The 18,557-nt window shown below is 47.2% G+C and overlaps 5 protein-coding genes across 5 annotated transcripts; 2 read left to right on the forward strand and 3 right to left on the reverse strand.

The window, feature by feature from the left end:
* Window positions 1–192: 192 nt before the first annotated feature.
* Window positions 193–1,008, reverse strand: BDW74DRAFT_152933 (uncharacterized protein). The gene is made up of 3 exons (XM_073724446.1): window positions 755–1,008; window positions 589–663; window positions 193–519 (listed from the first exon to the last, which is right to left on the reverse strand). Exons 1-3 carry the CDS (start codon window positions 898–900, stop codon window positions 393–395), a joined length of 348 nt encoding a protein of 115 aa, XP_073583773.1. The 5' UTR covers window positions 901–1,008; the 3' UTR covers window positions 193–392.
* A 3,871-nt stretch (window positions 1,009–4,879) lies between these two features.
* BDW74DRAFT_178056 (uncharacterized protein) lies at window positions 4,880–5,754 on the forward strand (the record flags this gene model as incomplete). Its single annotated transcript, XM_073729096.1, has 3 exons — window positions 4,880–5,007; window positions 5,069–5,582; window positions 5,626–5,754. 3 exons carry the CDS (start codon window positions 4,880–4,882, stop codon window positions 5,752–5,754), a joined length of 771 nt encoding a protein of 256 aa, XP_073583774.1.
* Window positions 5,755–7,367: 1,613 nt separating this feature from the next.
* On the forward strand, window positions 7,368–8,700 carry BDW74DRAFT_178057 (uncharacterized protein; the record flags this gene model as incomplete). The annotated part of the gene is made up of 4 exons (XM_073729097.1): window positions 7,368–7,418; window positions 7,482–7,612; window positions 7,687–8,040; window positions 8,205–8,700. The coding sequence occupies 4 exons, from the start codon at window positions 7,368–7,370 to the stop codon at window positions 8,698–8,700; spliced, it is 1,032 nt and encodes a 343-aa protein (XP_073583775.1).
* A 3,906-nt stretch (window positions 8,701–12,606) lies between these two features.
* Window positions 12,607–13,335, reverse strand: BDW74DRAFT_178058 (uncharacterized protein; the record flags this gene model as incomplete). The annotated part of the gene is made up of 1 exon (XM_073729098.1): window positions 12,607–13,335. One exon carries the CDS (start codon window positions 13,333–13,335, stop codon window positions 12,607–12,609), a length of 729 nt encoding a protein of 242 aa, XP_073583776.1.
* A 184-nt stretch (window positions 13,336–13,519) lies between these two features.
* BDW74DRAFT_178059 (uncharacterized protein) lies at window positions 13,520–14,085 on the reverse strand (the record flags this gene model as incomplete). The annotated part of the gene is made up of 2 exons (XM_073729099.1): window positions 13,520–13,743; window positions 13,821–14,085. The coding sequence occupies 2 exons, from the start codon at window positions 14,083–14,085 to the stop codon at window positions 13,520–13,522; spliced, it is 489 nt and encodes a 162-aa protein (XP_073583777.1).
* Window positions 14,086–18,557: the final 4,472 nt, after the last annotated feature.

Below are 18,557 nucleotides of genomic sequence, written 5' to 3' on the forward strand. Positions count from 1 at the left end.
CCACTCTGTATAACCAACTTGGCTACTAGCTACCAATGCGAATGGTGTCGCGAGTGCGGTCCACAGGTAGAGCTTTGTAGTAGGGAAAGTTGATATAGACAAGCGGGCTTCTGTCCTGGCCCCTATCTGTTGAAAAGCAATGCAAGCCCCGCAATGGAAGTGCACATTGCAACGACAGGAGATCTTATATGGGCTTTATTAATCTAGCTATGGGCCACAAAGGTTGAGAAGCAAAACAAATATGGTAACGTTGGGCTGAAGTGGAATATTGCGGGTTTACCTAGGGACTTGAAGATAGCTCTGTTAACCCGAGGGGCATAGGTCCATGTGAAGCTGATCCATAGGCATACTACCCTTTCCATCAAGAATGCCATGCAGGCCTAGAAGAAGCGCTAAAGATCTAGCCATACGCTCGTGTCTTGGATAAGTTCGCACGAAAAGCTAGGAATCAGGGGCTCGTCATCGAGCTCGTGATAGCCCGGACCATATGTGAATTCCGCACCAGCGCATTCAGACTCCCTTTGGCGGGTCCTGTCGTTAGCGTGGTATAGTATAATAGGGATGTTGAGGGGATGGCAGGAAACATACTCGTAGAAGGTACACTGGACGTTATCACCACTGTTGTAAGGGAGGATCTCGACAGCGATTGAAGGGGCCGAAGATCTGGAATAACCAGGTGAAAGTGTTAGATAGCGAAGTATGGTATGGCTTGAGGTTCAAGGCCCAAAGGCGGGAGCAGACTGGGGGTACGTACGTGACTGGCGACTCAGTGCAGTCCGGGTAAATGGCCACCTCTGTCTGTGGACCCAACGTGTAAAACCGTACCCGCCCGGTCGCTTGTCCTGCGACAAGAGGGCTGAAGACAGCGAGCAGTGATAGGGCGATGAGGGAGAGTTTCATAATGATTCGATAACCAGATGGAAAGGTGGACTATAACGTAATTCCCGGGCGTTCCGTCCAACCCGACCGTTCCGTCCAACCCCAACAAACTCGACGCGTATATAATCATCAACTTTAAACATTAACCATGGCACCAAAATCGCGTAAATTAAATCGCGATTTAATTAAGCAAGAGGGTAGGGTTTAATACACTATTTAAGATTTAAAAAACTAAAAATTTCCAAGTGCTCGTGCCGCAGCACGTGTTTATAAAATACCCTATTAAATACTTTAAGGAAGACTTTAAGGCCAATAAAATTAATAAAAATACTATAATTACTAGCATAGACTCTTCCTGTATTAAAAGAATACCTTAATATACTAAATTATATTACTTAATTAATATAAAGCCGCCCCAAGGCCTAGCCAAGTATATAAAATAGCATAAATTATACTAAACACTGGTTCCTTAACTTTATCTCCTTTAATTAAAAAAAATAAGGTACAGGAGTTTACCCATAGGCGCCCTAAGGTTAAGACATGGTTTACTAAAAAAATTAATCTTTAGCAAGTGTTATATAAAGACCCTGAAGTAATTTATCTATTTTTTAATAAGATTTAAAGGGTTAGAGTTAAGTACGGTATCTTAAATAAAGATATTTATAACTTTAATAAAACTGGCTTTGCTATAGGCTTAATTATAATAATAAAAGTGGTATTATAAGCAGATATACCAGGCAAGCCATGGCTTATATAGCTAGGGAATTAAGAATAGGTTACTATAATTAAATATATTAACTTAATAGGATGGTCAGTTCCCTTTACCATTATTTTTAAAGGAAAGCGCCATATAAAGGGATGGTTTAAGGAATTCTCTATTTCTCCTACATGGAGAATTAAGCTTAGCAAGAATAATTAAACTATAAATGTAATTAGCCTTTGCTGGCTTTAAAATTACTTTATTCTAGCTATACAAGCGCGAAGAAGGGGGGGCTATACACTTCTTATTTTAAATAGCCATGGTAGCTATCTAACCCCTGCCTTTAATACCACCTGCAAGGAGTATAATATTATTTTTATTTACATGCCTTTTTATTTATCTTATTTTTTATAACTACTAGATATTAGCTGTTTTAGGCCCTTAAAGAGGCCTATAGGGGGATTATTAAGCAGAAAGCGCGCCTAAGATATAACCATATTAACAAGCTAGATTTCTTAAAGGCCTATCTAAAAGCCCACAAGAAGGTCTTTATAATAAAGAATATTTAAAGTAAATTTAGGGTAACTAGGTTATATCCTTATTTACCTGCTGTAGTACTAAATAAACTGTAGTTAAAATTACTAACCCCTACCCCCCCTCCAGGCGGAGGCAGCACTTTAATTCCTTCCTTATAGCTCTGTATACCTCACACGGTCTACCAGGTATATTAAAAAGCTTTATTAATTAAAAAGCTTCTAAAAGACAGCTCTAAGAGTTTCTTAACCCTGTCTAAACATGTGCTAGATAAGCTTATAAAGGGATGTAAATTAGCTATTTACAACGCTGGGTTATTAGCGCAGGAAAATAAGGATCTCTATTTATTTATAGTAAATTACATGCTAAAAAAGGGCTATTTTAAGTGCTTAATAACACCTACAGATGGCCTTTTATTTTAAGAAGCCAGGGACCTTATTTTATTAAGAAATAATAATTTATAAGCAAAGGGGGGGGAGTCAAGCACCAGTGCCCTTTTAACTTTAAAGTAACCTAAACATGCTTTACTAAAGTATTTAAATTACAGAGTATAAGGTTATATAAAAACAAGCTGTTAAGCTTTTAATTATTCTTAGTCTAATTAATTTAAATAAGAATTGGCTGAGTTTTTTAAGTTGGAAGTTTGTATAGCATCGAAGTTGGACGGAACGGTCGGGTTGGACGGAACGCCCGGGAATTACGTTATCGATAACGAGAGATGCTGGTTTGCGGTATTATGTCGGGATGCTGTGGCCTCTTATCTCCCCAGTGGCTTGCACTTACATGAACATCCAACGGGGGTTTGTATTATCAATATGAGATGCTGACGTAGGTAATGCATTAAACTTCCTTGATTCTCAGCACAGAGCTCTAATCTAAGAATAAGCAACGCACATGGTCTAGAGCTTTAACTCGCTCAGGTCAGGATCCGTGGACACCAAGTCCATCAGTTGCACAGAATGTGTGATGTGACTTGCAGGTGGATTCAAAACAAGGTAACTCAGAAAAAGCAATGATATCTTCCGCGGCTAGGGGGTGGGCTTATTGTACCGCACCTACACGAGTCATATTGCCTGCAGACCTGGGAATTACGTTGTCTATGACTGCACTCGCCAGTGTCATAGAACGTTTCAGCTTTGGTCGCAATACACAGTGGCGAAGCGCCTTTCCTCTGCTGCTTTTAGTTTACGGTAGACTTCTCAGATATCCGGAGACGTACTGCAGCGGGCCCCTATGTGGCTCTGTCAGCATTCAAGAAGTGCTTTGCGGGGACAAAAAAGCAAACATCGTAAGCACCAGGAACGCCAGTCCCTTGGAGGAGAATAGTATCAAGACACGGGATATTCTCAGGATATACCATACATAGTACAGGACCGGCTCTTTTCGTGTGCGCTCGTTAGGAAGTACTGCTAGTACCACACCTACTACCATAACAGGCATGGTCCATAGAGATCAATATTAAGACGGACACGACTAAACTTGTCTCATACCTCCAGGTTGCCCGTTTCAATGTTCATTGTTATTCCTCTCAGTTTTGAATCAACTGACACCATTGTGCCTGCAGCTGCCTACACACACACTACCGGTTCGATGTTTCCATGGGCCTGTACCTGGAAGTCTGCCACTAAGGTAGTCTGAAGCATCTAATCCTGCCTATTGGAGGTATTTTCTCTAGAACCTGGATATCCTGGCAGCCTGAGGTGATACGATACGTTATAATATATGGTGCGGTGTGGAGGTGGCCTAGCACCCTTTGGCTGTCCTCAACGGTTACAAGCCGCTATGTAGCCATCGCATATCATGGCAGTCAGCATAGTTGCAGGTATACTTATACAGAGCTATTTGACAACCAGACTATGCTAGGAGTTCTGCTTCCCTTCCCAACCGATAGCCAATCAACGAGGCCGCGACGACTATACTCAATTGCAGACTCCATTGGCGCCTAGATTTCCTTTTATCTGAGTCCTATCTGGACAGCGATAGGCAGTGCTCCATTGTGCCTAAGCAGTCTGTGTGAAATGATTTTCAAATTATACAATGAAAGGGCCTATGAGCTCGATATTGAATGGCATTCCAACAAAGGCCAGATTGCAGCTTGTTGGGCTCTCCATTGTGTGATAGATGTGGCTTTGGCTCTTGATGTCTGCATCCATTATATCACCTAGGCAATAAACAATGGACTTAGAAGACAACATATTGTAAGCTCTTTATCTTCGATTTCGATCTTCCAAATCTTCCAAGTCCTCAAAGAACTGTAAGCCATCAGGAAAGCACCCCTTTCATCCAAATTTCGATATTTGTATACTGCGAATCTAGAATCAACTAAAGTCACGGCCCTAATATCGCTCTATAAATAAAGCAGTAGATACCTCTTCATGGGGTGGACAAACTAACAAACCAGACCCCTCTATCCAACGCGTCCAAATACCGCAAAAATGCCTCCACCTTCCTAAACTACGACTACGCCCTCCTCGTCCTCGCGCACATCTCTGACATCCACGACCTCACCGCCTGCCAACTTGTAAACCGCGCCTAGCGCAACCGCGCAAAGGACTACATCGCCGCCCGCGGACTGCAAAAGCACCTCCCGCGCAACTACGCCCACATCCTGCAGAGCGTCGGGGCAAGCGGCGGCGAGCCATACTAGCGATAGGAGGAGTTCAACGACTGCGCAGCCGAGACAGCATTGACCTAGCGGTGGGTCAACGGGCACCCGGTGAGTGTCACCGAAAAATCAGCCTTAAGCTTGCGGGGCCGATTAAGTATATGGCTGTTTGCACGGAGGCCGAAAGTCTCTTCCTTGTTGTTCGCGATGATAGCGGGCTTGCGAAGCTGGGGAAGTATATGCCCCGCTGTACCAAGAAGAGGGATGAGTATGAGTGGCCGGCGCATATGTAAGTTTATTTTCATTTCCTTGCTCTGATCCTGGGAGAGTGCTAACCAGTGGTATGGCAGAGAGTACATGGTCGATCTACAACCCGGCAAAGAGCTCTGGACCCAAGGCGCAGGCACCAATCACAGAGAAAACCCAGCGCCCTACGAAAAGTACTACAAGTTCGGCTGGGACATCATCTACGAGATGTTGCTCTTCAGGGAAGACGGCGAACCCCCGGCCCCCGGCGAGGGGACGCTCGGCATGTCCGACATCCGCACGGGGACCTATCACGGCTGCATCACGATCCCAACGGGCAACGAGGACATTGAGCTCGAAGACATCGCCGAGCTGCGGATCGTGCGGCTCAATGGCGAAGAGGTTATCGTGACCCTGCACACGGACGTAATCGGATACAAGGACAATTTCAACAGCGAAATCCGATTCACCAAGACTACGGGCGAGACAATGAGTTCGTTCGGCCCGAACCTCGCAGAAGGGCAAGCGCTCACACGGACACGCATTATGACTTCTGAGACTTGTCGCGTACTCCCTCGAGCGCGACAGCCGGGGCCGCACCTCGCTGACAACGCACTCGTACACCATCGACAGCTCCGCAAAGTTCCTGACTGAGGCCGAGGGCGACTGCGACATCGACCTCCTGGGCGCCGAATACAGCCATATCGAGTTCGACCTATTCCGCGGCTTCCTGGTCGCCATCCACGAGACAACGGAGACAGCGGACCGGAAGGGGGTATCGCGCGGGTGAGCCCGATGTCGTCGTGATGCCATTCGAGTATGGCACTTTGGCGCGCGCACTGGAGGTCAACTTCTATTGGCCTGACACGGGATGCGTCGTGAATCAAAGGCCGCTGTTCACCCTGCGGCCTGAGGGCTTGCTGGGTCAGCAGAACCCAGCCCATTTGACCTGTCGGCATCAGCCGGATCAGCCGCTGGTTATCCGGGGGACGAGCCTGGCTATAGACATGGCGCTGAAATTCAGGTGTAGCCAGCCGAGTGATTGCACGGGGCATGTTTGTGAGGAGTGTACGGGTGCCGGGTCTAGGGCTGTACGCTTTGTGGAGTTTGGGTCTCCGAGGCAGTATAATCGGCCTCCTGTTAAGGGGGATACGCTGTATACCCAGGATTATAGCTAGGCACCATACTTAAGGGACCGTATCTAAGTAGACCAGTGGCGAGAGCTCCCGCATTCCAAGTTGTGTTCAGAGTTCCAATGAAAATTCATTTGGTTAGAATTAGACAATTTTGCTTATATTATAACCTTGGAATACTTAACATTTGTCCTTATTAGGGTACTTCACTCACACTAAAATTGATACTACCATACTTTTGACTCAAGGTTAACTTTGCAAGCATGTGCCAGCTACGTAGGTACAATACATTTTGCTAGCGAACACACTATTAAAGCGGTATTCCATTTTTTTCATCAAGAAGTATATGGGCAGCGTAGACTGTCAATAGGCAGGATTGTTCTTGGAGAAGATACAGTATGCACGTGCGGCTTCATAGCTCTACTCCTCGTGGCGGTCGCTATTAAGCTTGACCCGTAATATGATTGTGAGAGACTAATTCCGTCGATAAATGCCCTGCCCTCGCAGTATCCAATATCAGTTATTCTATCCAAAATTTTGAGAGGGTTTTCCGAATGATATATGAGCGCAGGTAGGTACCTCGAATAGGTACGGGTACGTATTAGAGGATGTAAATTGAGAATGATTCTAAAGAATCATCAAGTATAAAGGTAAGCCATGCCATTGCTCTTCTGAAGGAAGTAGATAAGCTAGAACATTTGGCCGAATGCACTGGTAGTGGTATCGAGAAATTGTATGGTGCAGGCTGCAAACGACAGACCTGCGCGGGGTACGCCGATCCAACTTGCCTTCAAACGTGGACCCATCCAATAACCCTAGTGGAAAGAACGGCCTTGAAAGAGATCTTGAAAAAATCCTACAACGTGTCGAGGACCTCAATGCCGTAAACAATCCGTTGCATTTGAGACTCGGTCCGCTTTGTTAGCTGATGCAACCTGCCTAGCCATCCTGACATGGGCAACTCTGCAGGTAGAGATAAAGATCCTTAGATCAGGTCTCAGGTGGTTACCTTGTCAGGGCCCTTTGCGTAGGTGCATCCTGAACGACACGAAAGCGAGATAACAATGAGCTGGAGCCTGACTTCAACCCCTTTGTCAGAACATCTCAAGGAGCGCCACAGCATATAAAGAACGTGGTCCTATCTTACTTAGACGCATGGTCTTGCTCTTCAGATTGCTATTACAAGTCGACTCCAACTCCCTGGATACCATTCAAGCCAAGGTGCAAGCAATACTTTGCACTTCAACAACTCCCGCAAATCAGCATCAACATGGAACCCACCGCTGCCAGCACATTCCTAAACTACGACTGCGCCAACCCGGTTCTATAGCATGTGCGTATGAAAGATCTCGCGATGTTCCAGCGATTTAACAAGCATTGGCAGAGCCGGGTACGCGACCACATAACACACTACGGCCTGAAGCAGCACTTCCCAGAAGCGCACGCCGAGATCGTCGAGAAGAATCCCAATCCAGAACCATATCAAGTATGGGAGGAGTTTGACCAGCGTGGTGAGTTAGCTTGACCCCAACAACCCCTCACATTCGTGTCTTGAAACTGACTACACACACTCCGTTCCCATATGCAAGTTCGGAACATGCCCTCCAACAACGATGGCTAAGCGGCAGATCAATCAGCAGCTCCGCGCAGCCATGCTCGCTCTACCACCGGTGCGGGAAAATCATCGTCTGGCACCGCGCTGGACACATTTACTGGCGCTGGACGGGCTACCAAGACAAAGAGAAGAAACCGCACCCCGCGCACGAGGTCCCATTCCAGCTGCCGTCGGCCCATGCACTCAAGTACATGCATGTGTGCAGCGAGGCGGAGGCCGCTTTTCTTTTGGTTAGGTGTAGCGACGAGGGTTTTGCAAAGCTAGGCAAATTGTGTCTTCTACCTAGGGGATCCACGAGCAGTCAGGAGTTTGATAGACCCGAGTTTAGGTATGTTGAATGATTCCATTCCCCTACATTGTCCTTGTCCAGCGTTATGGATTTGCTAACCACTATGCCAAGAACACGGAGTACACGGTCGATCTCTAAACGGGGCAGGAGCTCTGGTCTAGATCAGCGGGATATCTGGATAGATCTGGCTGGGTGCGCGGTAGGGAACCCGTGCTGTTTGGCTGGAAGAATCTCCACCGGGGCCATGTGTCCGAAGACGAGAAGCAGCCGTGCGGCCCCCTTGACGTGTATGATATCAGGACGGGAGAACACTGCGGTCGGATTCACGACGAAGCCGGGTATCCTCAGTCGCGCATTGGGAATTTCGTGGACGTGCGCATCGTCCGGCTGCACGGGATGGAGGTCGTGATGACGCTGTGCTTCAACCCAAAGCAGGCGTATCCAATGGACAACACCGAAGTCCGGTTCGTGATGCACGACGGCTCACTGATACAGTCTATCAGGTTCAGATGTCTAGGATTGCCGGATGACCGGCGCAAGCTTGTGGTTTCTGAGCGGCGCGACGAAGAGCTTCAGTTTGCCCTTGTCTCGTATTCACAGTCTTCTTCTAGCGAGGCCGCCGCGTTGTGGGAGATCTTCGCCCCTGACGAGACGGGGCGTTTGTCTCACGTTCGAAAGGGGATTGCGGCGAGAGGGTAGATATGTATTACTACGAGCATTACTACCACAAATATGGGCCGATCGAACTTGACCCATCTAGAAAGTTCCTCGTTGGACTTGAGCGTGGACCCATCCCTCGGCACCACCACCGCGAAATCGTTGTCATACCGATTTGATCAAGGCAAGGCGAGACGGAGAATAGAGGAGACAATCGCGCCGTGTGGTATGAGCGTTTGACCCCGCGAATAATGAGGTGTCCAGGGTTAGAGGGCCGCCCAAGCGCACCTCAGGTACTTGGTGTGTCGAGTACGTTTTTCCTTCCCTATGAATCGGACGGCGATATTACCATCCAGGGAACCAATCTTACCATAGGCATGGTCCTGACTTCTAGCGTCGAAGAGTGGCTTCCATGGGGTGGTATCGACACGCGAGTCACTAATTACGACCAGACTCGAGCAGTTCAGTTCTTTGAGTTTGGTCTGCCAAAACAGTATAACCAGCCTCCTCACACGGGCGATACGCTGTTTACCTAGGATCACAGCTAATGATTGCTTTTGCTTTTCAGCGTTGGATTATGCCTGCCTCAGAACCTCCTGTTCGGTGATGTGGTATCGTCCTTACCTGTTGAGTTTACGGTAGTTTTCCTCCATAGTATGCATGTGTGAGATTGGATTCGTCGTTCTTTCATGTTCCCCCATATCCATTTACTTGCGACATCATAGACCACGAATTTATACCAATTCTTCTAGTCTAGCCATCTTTATGGAGGCTATAGAGGGTCTCGCAGATTGACTTAAACCCCTAGGAAGCTGCATTAAACACTCAACGAAGGGGCAACATTGACGTCCGTGCAACCGTACATATTCGCAACAAGTTATTCCCCGTCCACAATATATCATTGAATTGCAGTTCGACACCCCCTCAGCAGTAAATAATAGCAGCCACCACGCGCCGTCGTGCCCCCGTCAAGTGCCCTACAGAATTCCACACTGCCAGCTCTGAAGCTCCACGTAATCTTTTAGTAGAGCAATATCCCCCGTCTTAAGTGCAAGCTTAATATCCCGGCAATCCGAGCCTCTGCAAGAAATGAAAGCCGTCAGTTCCTGTGTTCAAATACTTGAGGCTCCGATGTTAGAAGCAATGTACAACTTACGCGTAGAATTGGCATCGAATAGCCTTCTTGTCTGCCCTCGCGCTGATTTGCAGTTCATTTGCTCGGACCGGCCTGGAGTTAATGGATTGAGTGTTATTACAACCATCCATGTCTTCATATGGGTAGGGATTTGTATAGCAAGTGCCGAACTTCGGAGCATACAGATTATAAAAGGGGGAAGGTTCTCAAGGGTAGGGATACGCACTGATTATCGACGGTAGACAGACAAAAGTCCGGGGCGGGGAAGACTTTCACCCCAGTATGACTGTTGAATCTGATCTACCGAGATTCGAAAACAAAGCTAAACGCTCCATGTCATGTGTTGTGGTGGAAAGTGTACTCACTCGTCCAATGTATTCCGGCTGGCCGAGGGCCAAGGGGAAGTGCAATGCGCCGAGCAGGATCCCAGTTGCTGCATAACAGAGCTTCATGTTGAGCAGCGGATCCAACCGATATGCGTCTGACAGCAACTGCAGTTGCACTATTGAGGGATTGTTGTGTGTCAAGGTGGCTATGAGATCGCATTGGTTTGAGTTTGAACATGACATCACGATTCAACATTCATGGTATAATCCCACAGACTCAAGCGTTTCTATTGTGGGGCAAATGATATTTACCGTACACTTGGGCATTACAGAGATGATTGTGGATTGGATCCAAAATAATGCAGTAGGTGGTACCATGGTAGCTCTACAAAAGTGGCCAAAGGGCCCCCGGGCGGAGCGTTCTGGCCACCATATACCCTATGCTATTTCCTAGCGCCCCGATGATTCTGTCAATGGGCTACAAAAAGAATCAAACTAGTTAGCAAGTAATGGTCGCTAAGTATACCAACCATCGATTCCCAAGGGGTAAGTAAACCAGCCGTGGCGATTAAAGCAGCTGGACAGACAATGATGTCGACTTACGCGGAGCAGCAACGAGAACCGCCCGTTTCATTGGTGACGAAGGTTATGGTAGTCATCTGTTGACCAGCATCCAGTGCTTGGATCATTGATGGATCGGTCTCACTATGGTAACATCTGCGACAATACTGGTGAGCGAGATCAGATGGAGGCTAGAGGTACCATACGGTTGCTTTTTGCTGACTGTCCATAAAGGTATTACCTTATGATCTGGAGTCAAATACAAGTGCAAGTCACGTCTTACATCCTGTGTAACAGACAAACTCAATATCTGCAGGTGTTCTAGCCGAAGATAGAAAGAGCTCTAGTTCAGCTACGTACGGTGACGCTGCTTACTTCCGGATCACAGTTTATCTCTCCCAATCGAGGAACCTTTACTCACTTTCTACGTCAGCATCGCACCTGACAGCGATGCCAGAGATCCCCTTCCAGGACGAAGACAAAGATCCGCAGGGAAAGATAAAAGGCAGTGGCTTTCCTTGATTAAGTTGAATCTTCACCCCACCACCGGCCCCCCATATCAAAAAGCCGACCCTTTTCTCTTGACACTGATTTAAACACAATGAAGCTCGCCGTGGCTGCCCCCACACTCCTTGCCACCCTCAGCCCCTTCGTTGCTGGACAGGCGTCCATAGCAAATGTAAAGAAACATCCCCCACCAACCCTCCACTGCACCAATCACTGAATGCAACATTCATCACAACAGGTCATCTTCTACGCCCTGACCCCTGACACCGTCGTAGCGGCCTTCCCAGGCTGCAACGAGTCACTAGTCACGTACGCATTTTCTCCCCTGTCCATATCACTATTCCTATTCCTCTTATCAAGCTGTCGCCTTGCAAGATTGCAGCCCTAATATCTTCCTTTGGCCATTACAGATCAGAATTCTTTTCTACTGCTCTTGAGATCCGCCCTAATAATATTGGTGACAACGTCCAGTGTACTTTCTACAAGTACGTCCACTGTCATCCCCATGGACATATCCTGCTAACATCAAGCCTTGGCTTAGGGAGTCTGGATGCAGCGGCGAGGGCTTTACGTACGGTCCGGGCTACCACAACCTTGATGACCATCCTCTTATCCCCAGTTTTTCCTGTGAGGCTGTTTAGTATGGTAGTGGAACGGGGACCATAAGCACCATAGGAGCTGAATGCTCGCCAACTCAATGGAACTATGCATAAGATCGCAGGGCTACGCTCCCGGGTCCTAGCACACTCCATTCATCGCCCTCTATTCGAATTCTGTATGCGGGCTTAGATATGAAGTTAGATTGTTAGCATAATCCACCCTGGAAAATACCTTTATTCAGTGTAGTAGTGTATTTTTCTACCATGAAAGCCAAGCCAAATTAACAGGAACATCAATCCAGAAGTACGTTGACGACGGTCAATGTTTTGATGTATGTGCTGAGAATCCTTCAGCAATGTCGAATCATGCCTTGATTAAAACAAACACAGCAAAAGGATTCATCTCAGAATACAAACGAAAGCCGTTTACTTCGGCACATTAGGAAAAGCCCAACAAGCGCATCCAAAATGAGATCCAACACATAAGAAACTAAGATTAATTCCCACCCTGACACAACAACGTATCCTCGGGAAGGGCCTGGTTATACTACTTATGACACCCATACTCCAAGAACAGGACAGCCTTTTCGCACCATGACGCCGGCTCCACAAGCCCCCCAGCATAAACAGGACCCCAAGGATGCATCACGACCGCAAGAAAGTTCTCATGCACAACAAGACTTCCAGCAACAATACTCTGGTCAGGATCATACTTATCAAGTAGTTTTACTGAGCTGCCGTCTGGATAGCGGAGATCCCCGGTCTCCGTCGGTACGAGCTCCCCACCCGCTCCTCCAGCTCCAGGTGGTCCCCCCTCCACCTACCCTATAGGCATAAACGCAGGATCCCGACGACGCCAAGGAGCCACCCGCAGCCAAACAGGACGAGGCATCTGAACCGCAATCCCGAAATTCCGAAACGGACCACGCGAGATATTCTGCGTTATATCCGTCATCTGCCGCATGTTGCAGGCCTGCGTGCCAACCTGCACAAACTCAAACCTATGCACGCCAGGGTGGCCATCCGCAGACTCCGACTTCTCAGCGACAAATTTACGGATCTCCATGGTGGCCCATGGATCCGTATACGTGCACAGCGGAAAGGCAAGTTCTCCACGGCTCGTGCAGGGTACAACGCGGTGGAAGCCAGAAGGAACGTCCAAACACAGAGTCCGGAGGAGAACGCCCCTCTCGGCATCAAGGAAATGAATCCGAGATAGCCCAGGGCTATGGTCTGGAACCATGAGGGCTTCGCGGCCGGCGAGTCGGCACACGCGGAATTCCAAGTTCATTACTTCATTGCGTCCGTGGTTGATATCTATAGTGGTGATCTTGTGCAGGAAGGCATTGGACCGGATGTCATGCACGTTGAGGGATTTTCCTGTCAAGGCGTAGCGGTATAGGTGCTTCCAGCTGAGTTTGACGGGCTCGCGGTGTTCGTTGACCCAGGTGCCCGGGGCTTCCCTTTGCTGTAGAAGTCGCACCCAGGTGTCCGGGGGATAGTGGCCTTCTGCGCACCAGAGTTGTTGGCTGGTTTGGATGTCGATCATATATTCCCCGTGGCTTCGTTAGAAGCCTGGTAAGTCTCTATGATTTGGATGGGAGTAAGGATGTACATGAACCATGGAGCACCGCCATACCGAGTTTCAGGTTCGGCAAGGAACGGGTCCGACGGAGCATGGTTAGGACGCCACTTGGCGACGAGAAATGGGCTCTCTAGCTCATCGGAGACCTTCATATGAACGATATCACCCTGAACTTAGGCTTGAAGTTTGGCTTGTGGTTTATGTGCGGTGGCTTGTGCGGATACTCCTGGTACCCTGTCCAGCGCCACCAAAGGGCGTTGTTTTCTTCCCAGACGATGAACTTTGTGATGCTGGTGAACTGGTTGCAGGTTATTATACTGTGGCTGCGGGGACGCTGCTCAAGCCAGTTATCTCGGAGGGCTTTCTGGTATGCTGATGTACAAACATAAATCGTTAGCAATGAGATAACATGGCAGGCTATAATTTCCTGGAAATAAGGGTATACATACCACATTCATTGAACACGTTCCATTTCTCATACGGCTGTATTATCTTGCCCGCAGTTTCCGTCGCCATCAGATGCTTATGCTTTTCGGGAAAGTGCTTGTGCAGGCCAACCTCCGCAATATACTGCTGTCTCACTCGCTTCCATTGCTTGTTAACCAGCTGGCACTTTGCTAGGGCGTATATATCGCAGTTGTCTAGCACTATGCTCGCACAATCATAGTTCAGGAAGCCATCTGTGAGGCTGGGTACCAGGGCGTTGTTGGTCATGTTTACCTTGGGGTGTATCGTAGTGTTGTCTTAGTTGTATAGCTACGGGAAGAAATGTCAAGATCTGTTAGTTGACGGATGCACGCCTACCTTCTATGTGCTCCTAAAATACTTCTAGATTTGTTGTCTCTTTGTGCGTTTGCCGCTTTGTTGGTATGATTACCAGTGGGATACATACAATGCCTGTCCAGAGTCAACTGGAGCGGGCACAATGAGAAAGACAAGGATGTGAAACGTGAAAGAAAATGTTTGTATGACATCTTGTCTTTTGTCAATGAGGGGTCCGTGGTCCTAATTGGCCCCCTCTCCAAGATATAAACAGATGCACTCCAGGGATGCTAGGTAGCCCTTTGTCCCAAATGACAATAAATGAGCCCTGGGTTTCTATTTCATTGTGTTGCGCCGGGCTTTATTCTCTGCCACGTGCCTCCTGAAGCCCTGACAGTGCAGAGGAGATCCGTTTGGACTTGGGAACCCGTACCCACTGCCCAGGTGGAGCACCCCTGGTGATGAGAAGGACACAAGAGGAAACACAAAAAATTCACAAGCATCCCCATCAAAAGGACATAATTCCTCCTACACTGACGGACATGATAAGCACGAGGAGTGCTAAGTGGGTACAGACCAGAGTAAATGAAAAACTACATCAACCATTCGGGATCCTGGGCCTATTACTACCATTTCATGGCCACACAATAACATTAATGCAGCGGTACCTTACCGACTATTTTCAGGAGCGCCCGCATCTATCCAACAACTCATCCATAGGTAGTGAAAACCAAGAGAGATGAACACGAGAGAAGGAATCAGGTAGGGTGTCAGTTTCAGCTTCCGGATCGCCAATTGCAATGCAGCACCACCGTCGGAGAAAGATCTTCATGGCCTGAAATTCCCATTGGCGAAGTCGAACAGCTTTGTCTTCCGGATCACAAGCTTGTTCTCTTTAAAGTGCGCCTGGAGGATACGGCCACCGGCCTGGCTCTTGCCGAAGGACAAAGCAATTGACACCTAGACGCGATATAGATCAGCACGAGCTTGGAGATGCAGAAGACAAAAAGAGATGGAAAGAGGCTACTAACCCGGATATTGACGACGTCAAGGAATACAGCAGCACAGAAGAAGCGATACATCAGCCGGACAACCTTATACACAGGACCTCTCCCCGAGCAATGGCCTCTTCCCACGCATTGACATTGCACATCATGGCACATTTGCAATACGCTGTCGGTGGACCAGTGATAAAGCCCAACCCTGATCGAGGCACATGAGCGTAGAAATGGCAGTCCCATGCGCCGATTGAACCGGCAGACATTGTTAGCGAGGGTTGCCGCGCTTTGTTCAAGTACTTGATAAAGGTACTTACTTGCAGTACTCGTGTTCATAGTACGGTAAGTCTGCTCATCGCTGATCTGGAGAAACCGAAGTCCTTACTACTGGCCTTCCATTCTTCGCTGGGGCCCGGGGCCGGGGGTGTAGGTTGGTTACGGTCCGGGGACTCCGAAGTCAGATCCCTTACTACGTTTACCGGGAATGTGGCGAGCGTAAAAAATTTGCTTTTTTCCAGTCATGATGCGCCGAGATATCCACCTCCAGTCAATCCCAAATCAACGCATCCTACCCATGTCAAGACTCTCTACGGGGCAGGCAGCAGTCACCATTGAAAACCATATATCAATTCAAGAATGAAACACGCTGCTGAGATGTAGACACTTTATCTGGGTCACAAGTGCAAGCCATGCCAGGGTTGTACACAGTAACCCACGCATAATGATGTCAGCTTATACACGCATGTGCAGTCGGGACGGAGTTTGCATGTGTCATAATCCGATGGCAATGCAACCATGACAGCGCATATGCAGGCTCCTGCATGAACTTGATTCAATAGTGCTTACGTGTCTCGGTTCTTCTTGCTGCAGCTGCTCACTTTAGCGCTTTGGCTCGTGGAGCCAACCCGCGCCCTCTTCTAGATGTATTTTGATTTGCATATGGTGCTCGTCTGCCATTGAGGCAGGCTAAGGGACAGCAAGTGCGTTCTTAGCCGTCTTCGAAAATGGTCAAATTGGAAGAGCCATAGAGGCTAGCTGCTCTCTAGATCGATCTCAATCAAAGAATGGAAAGATCAAAAGTAGAGTCCGCTGCAGCGGCAAGTCGCGTATGTGGCTTTTATGCTTGCTTTTGCCGGATCACCGTCATGGGGGTGGGCCTTTGATTTATATTTACCTGCAGTTCATGTCGGAGCACCCCAGGCCTACACTAAATCTTGCCCAGCGGATGGTTTACTCGGGGTTCTTACAAGGTTCCTCGACAGACTAAAGCTCTGATTGGGAATGTGACTTGCTTCACAACTGCAGCTGTCGCCCTATGAAATCCTATGCCCGCCACTTCATTGAATTGTGACCAGAATGAACCACCCCAGCTACGTCAAGATCATCAGATGACTCATTAGACAAGAATTAAAGTAATTATTAGGTGATCCGCCCACCACAGGTTATCCGCCCGCCTCCTTAAAATTCTTGATACAATTCAAACTTGAAGTTACTCCCAACGACACAATTTTTTCGAATTAGATAATAATTTAAAGATAATTAGGTAGCGGATATCTAGTTTTAATATACTCCGGAGTATTATAGTTTAAATAGGTTAGTGGATGTTGTCTTGGCGTAGTTAAAGGACCCGGAGCACCATCCGCGAGGAGGGGATTAAGTATAGTTAAAACCTTATTTCTCCGCGTAATAAGATCTCTTATTTCTTATACTAAGAGGCCTTTATTAGGAGTTGTTTGCCTGTAAGGCTGTTATTTTTCAAGCCTTTTATTTATATATTTAAGGCGGAGAAGGTGGTTCTTTTAAGCAAGGAATTCTTGGTTATATAACATAACTTTAAAGCCCTTTTATAGTTAAGTAAGATTAGCTATTATATTTTTAACACGCGCTTTAAATACCTTCTAGATAGAGTCTGAAAATAAATAAGTTTTATGCTGCAATTAATAAACTGTATAGGGTATAGCAAAGGCGGAGGATGTTTAAGAATTTTAAGGTTTTATAAGGGGGGTGTTAGGGTGTACAACCTTATGTTAAGCTTGCCTAGAACTTAATTATGATTATATAAATTAATTTTTAAAGCCTTAAAGCTGCTTTTAATATTTTTTATATTAAAAACTATCCAGTATACCTGGGGATAACTCTCCAAGAAGTTAAATTTATTAATATGGTGTTTACTAAGTCAGGACTTTGATTTAATAAGGCCTTTATACACGCGCTTTAAGGGACTAAAACAGCCAATATTTAAAGGCTATAAAAGGTAAGATAATGCGGAGGCATATAAAGCAGGATAATGTTATTTTCCTTACAGGTTTTATTAAACTAAGGCATAAGATAACTCCCATGGCCATCCAAAACAAGAAGTTAATAGACACTAACTATACAAGGTGTAGTTACAGGAATAAAATAATATTAAAGCCAGCGGAGGCCTATCTTATTTATTATTTATTTATCTTGCTAATCTTAATCCTCTAGTCTCCAGGAATCCTTTCCTCCACAAACCAGCCCTCTAAGTAAACCGCGCCTTTAAAGATAATTATTAACGGGATAGCCCAACCTCTGGTATTGATGCATTTAATCATAGTCACCCATTCTTAATTCGGAATCAGTGACGACTTCTCTGTATTGTTCTAGAACACCCATTGACTTCTCACTTTCAAATCACCAATATCTGTCTCTCCTAGCAACCATCATGAAGGTCGCTCCCACGGCTTTCCCAATGCTCGCCCTCCTCGAGCCCCTGGTCGCCGGGCAGGACACGAACATAGCCTACGTGCGCACTCTATCCCATCTCTTCTTTCACTTTCCATACCCTATCTAACGCCCCCTCTACCAATAGCTCACCTTCTGGACGACCCAAGGATACTTCGATGCTTGGTCACCAGCGGGGTGCGAGAAGTACGATGATAACAGGTACGCACATTCATCGACCTTGACCATTGGGGACACTTCCATGCTAATCTCGCTTTTTCATCCTATGTCTAGAGTCTTCAATTCAACGGCCGTGCATATCCGAGCTGTCGATGTGCCGGATGTTCGGTGCTCACTGTACAAGTACGTCCTCTTTCGTTACTGTGTACTATGTTTTTATCAGTGAAGGGCCCAAGCTAACCGGTGCTGATATTTCTATTGTGATTAACCAAACGGACTGTGCGGGCGATGCACTTGGGAAGTACGGTCCAGGTATCAATTGGTTTGGGAGATTGAAGACTATCCTGAGTTGGAACTGTCAGGTTCCTGAACCTGAGGTGCGGGAGGATATATAGTCAACCGCAGGGGTGGTGAGTGCTGAAACGCGAAGAGTTCGGACGAGGAATTGGCCCGGATTGGACGTTGATTGTTGCTGGGAGGTATTGGTTGTATGTGTCGGGTGCTTTTTACAATCTCAATGTTCCCATGCACGGCTGTCTACATAGAATGAGAGCGTGGTGC

Source organism: Aspergillus multicolor (genome assembly GCF_047715735.1).
Source record: "Aspergillus multicolor strain CBS 133.54 unplaced genomic scaffold BDW74scaffold_12, whole genome shotgun sequence".
In the NCBI taxonomy this organism is placed as follows: domain Eukaryota; kingdom Fungi; phylum Ascomycota; class Eurotiomycetes; order Eurotiales; family Aspergillaceae; genus Aspergillus; species Aspergillus multicolor.

Bases quoted from the DNA above. Each gene is read 5' to 3' on its own strand.
- BDW74DRAFT_152933 (XM_073724446.1), bottom strand. From the start codon at position 900: ATGAAACTCTCCCTCATCGCCCTATCACTGCTCGCTGTCTTCAGCCCT. The intron at 664-754 runs GTACGTACCCCC...TGGTTATTCCAG, and splicing joins TGCACTGAGTCGCCAGTCAC to ATCTTCGGCCCCTTCAATCG. The intron at 520-588 runs GTATGTTTCCTG...GACCCGCCAAAG, and splicing joins GTCCAGTGTACCTTCTACGA to GGAGTCTGAATGCGCTGGTG.